The sequence below is a fragment of the Staurois parvus genome, unplaced genomic scaffold (genome assembly GCF_062004578.1).
Source record: "Staurois parvus isolate SC_StPar_1 unplaced genomic scaffold, SC_StPar_1.0 ptg001521l, whole genome shotgun sequence".
In the NCBI taxonomy this organism is placed as follows: Eukaryota; Metazoa; Chordata; class Amphibia; order Anura; family Ranidae; genus Staurois; species Staurois parvus.
In genome coordinates, this window is record NW_028319317.1 from 371,584 (window position 1) to 373,415 (window position 1,832).

Sequence of the window (1,832 nt, forward strand, 5' to 3'; positions counted from 1 at the left end):
AGGAAACATTAGAGATCGATCGGGACGGAGGTTTGTAATTACAAAGCAGCCCTCCGTCACTTGGGGGGGTCCCTGGAGGTCCCCAGAATTGTCCGAGGAATGATGAGAGACCCACAACAATGCGATCGGTCTCATCGATTTTTATAGGACAAATAAATGGTTTTTCTGTGACTCAACAACCTCCCGAAAAATAAGATACAGATATTGTACGCTAGAAGCCTGAATATATAAATAGTGGACATCTGTGGTAATAAATCGTCTTCTTACCTCTAAAGAACTCTACAATCGGATTGTACAGGAAGTATCCAGCTAAGAACTTTCCCACAGATTTTACCGAAAAAGCTAGAAATTGGTCTAACTACAGAAGAAACAGATATTCCTACAGACAGCCCTTCGTATGAGATGAAGCCGGGGGGGTTATGAGGATTTATCCTCTGAATCCGTAGAGTGCGGCCCTGTCGTTTGAGAGCATAGACGACATCCATGGCGGTGACGGTCTTCCTCTTGGCGTGCTCGGTGTAGGTGACGGCATCGCGGATGACATTCTCCAGGAAGACTTTCAGCACTCCGCGGGTCTCCTCATAGATGAGGCCGGAGATGCGCTTGACTCGCCCTCTGCGGGCCAAACGTCGGATGGTGGGTTTGGTGATGCCCTGGATGTTGTTCCGGAGCACCTTCCTGTGGCGCTTGGCGCCGCCTTTCCCCAGACCCTTCCCTCCTTTACCGCGACCAGACATGACGAGTCTTCTCTGCTGCAAACACCGACTGAGCTCTGGGCTGGGCCCGCCTTCCTTGCATGGTGCACCAGACCGAGGGAGACTGACACTTGTTTTGTGTTTCTTCCATTTGTGAATGATTGCACCGACTGTTGTCACCTTCTCACCAAGCTGCTTGGCGATAGTTTGGTAGCCCAGTCCAGCCTTGTGTAGGTCTACAATCTTGTCCCTGACATCCTTGGACAGCTCTTTGGTCTTTGCCATGGTGGAGAGTTTGGAATCTGATGGTTTGATTGCTCCTGTGGACAGGTGTCTTTTATACAAGTCACAAAATGAGATTAGCAGCACTCCCTTTAAGAGACTGCTTCTAATCTCAGCTTGTTACCTGTATGAAAGACACCTGGGAGCCAGAAATCCTGCTGAATGATAGGGGATCAAATCCTTCTTTCCCTCATGAACATGCAGATCCGTCATCATTTGTTAGACACATTTCTGCTGAATTTGTTGTATTCTGTCTCTCAGTGTTACACCGAACATTCCATTGTTAGACCGATCATTTCTGTGTGAGGGGCGAACATTCAGCATCAGCCGGGGAGCAAATACGCATTTCCTTCATGTGTGATTTTGCACAGCCATGCTGCCCTGTAGCAGTACTTCATCTATAGGGCGGAGGGCAAGTGGTTAACTTCAGTCTTAGGTGAAATGGTGAGTCTGAAGATTTTCATCTTCGGCTTCATAGGGTAGACTATTTGTGCCATAAACCTCTTCTATATGGAGGTGATGGGGGTCAGCTCTTCAGTCCCATCTGTCCTGTGGAGAGAACAGCCACCTTGGCATCCCTTGATATTGGCCTCTAGATCATGTAGATACATAAGCCCCCCCTAAAGACAAAATACACCCCATGCCCATCCAGTGATGGGACAGGAGCTTGACAAACCCTTCCAGAGGCTACGCATTCCTTCTTCCTTGGTGATGGTCTTGTAGGCATCCATTGTTCCCTGGTGTGTTGGAAATGTTGGCCGGAGCCTGGAATGTCGCTTTGACCACATCCGTGACTTCAGCAACTGCAACGTCCGTGGCTCTGGTGGTACAGCCGGCAAGCAGGCTGATCCCAAT

At 49.0% G+C, this 1,832-nt stretch overlaps 1 protein-coding gene across 1 annotated transcript; it reads right to left on the minus strand.

The window, feature by feature from the left end:
• Positions 1-269: 269 nt before the first annotated feature.
• On the minus strand, positions 270-865 carry LOC149435409 (histone H4-like). The gene has a single exon (XM_089662698.1). It carries the CDS (start codon positions 735-737, stop codon positions 270-272), a length of 468 nt encoding a protein of 155 aa, XP_089518824.1. The 5' UTR covers positions 738-865.
• Between the last annotated feature and the right edge of the window lie 967 nt (positions 866-1,832).

Bases quoted from the DNA above. Each gene is read 5' to 3' on its own strand.
- LOC149435409 (XM_089662698.1), bottom strand. From the start codon at position 737: ATGTCTGGTCGCGGTAAAGGAGGGAAGGGTCTGGGGAAAGGCGGCGCC.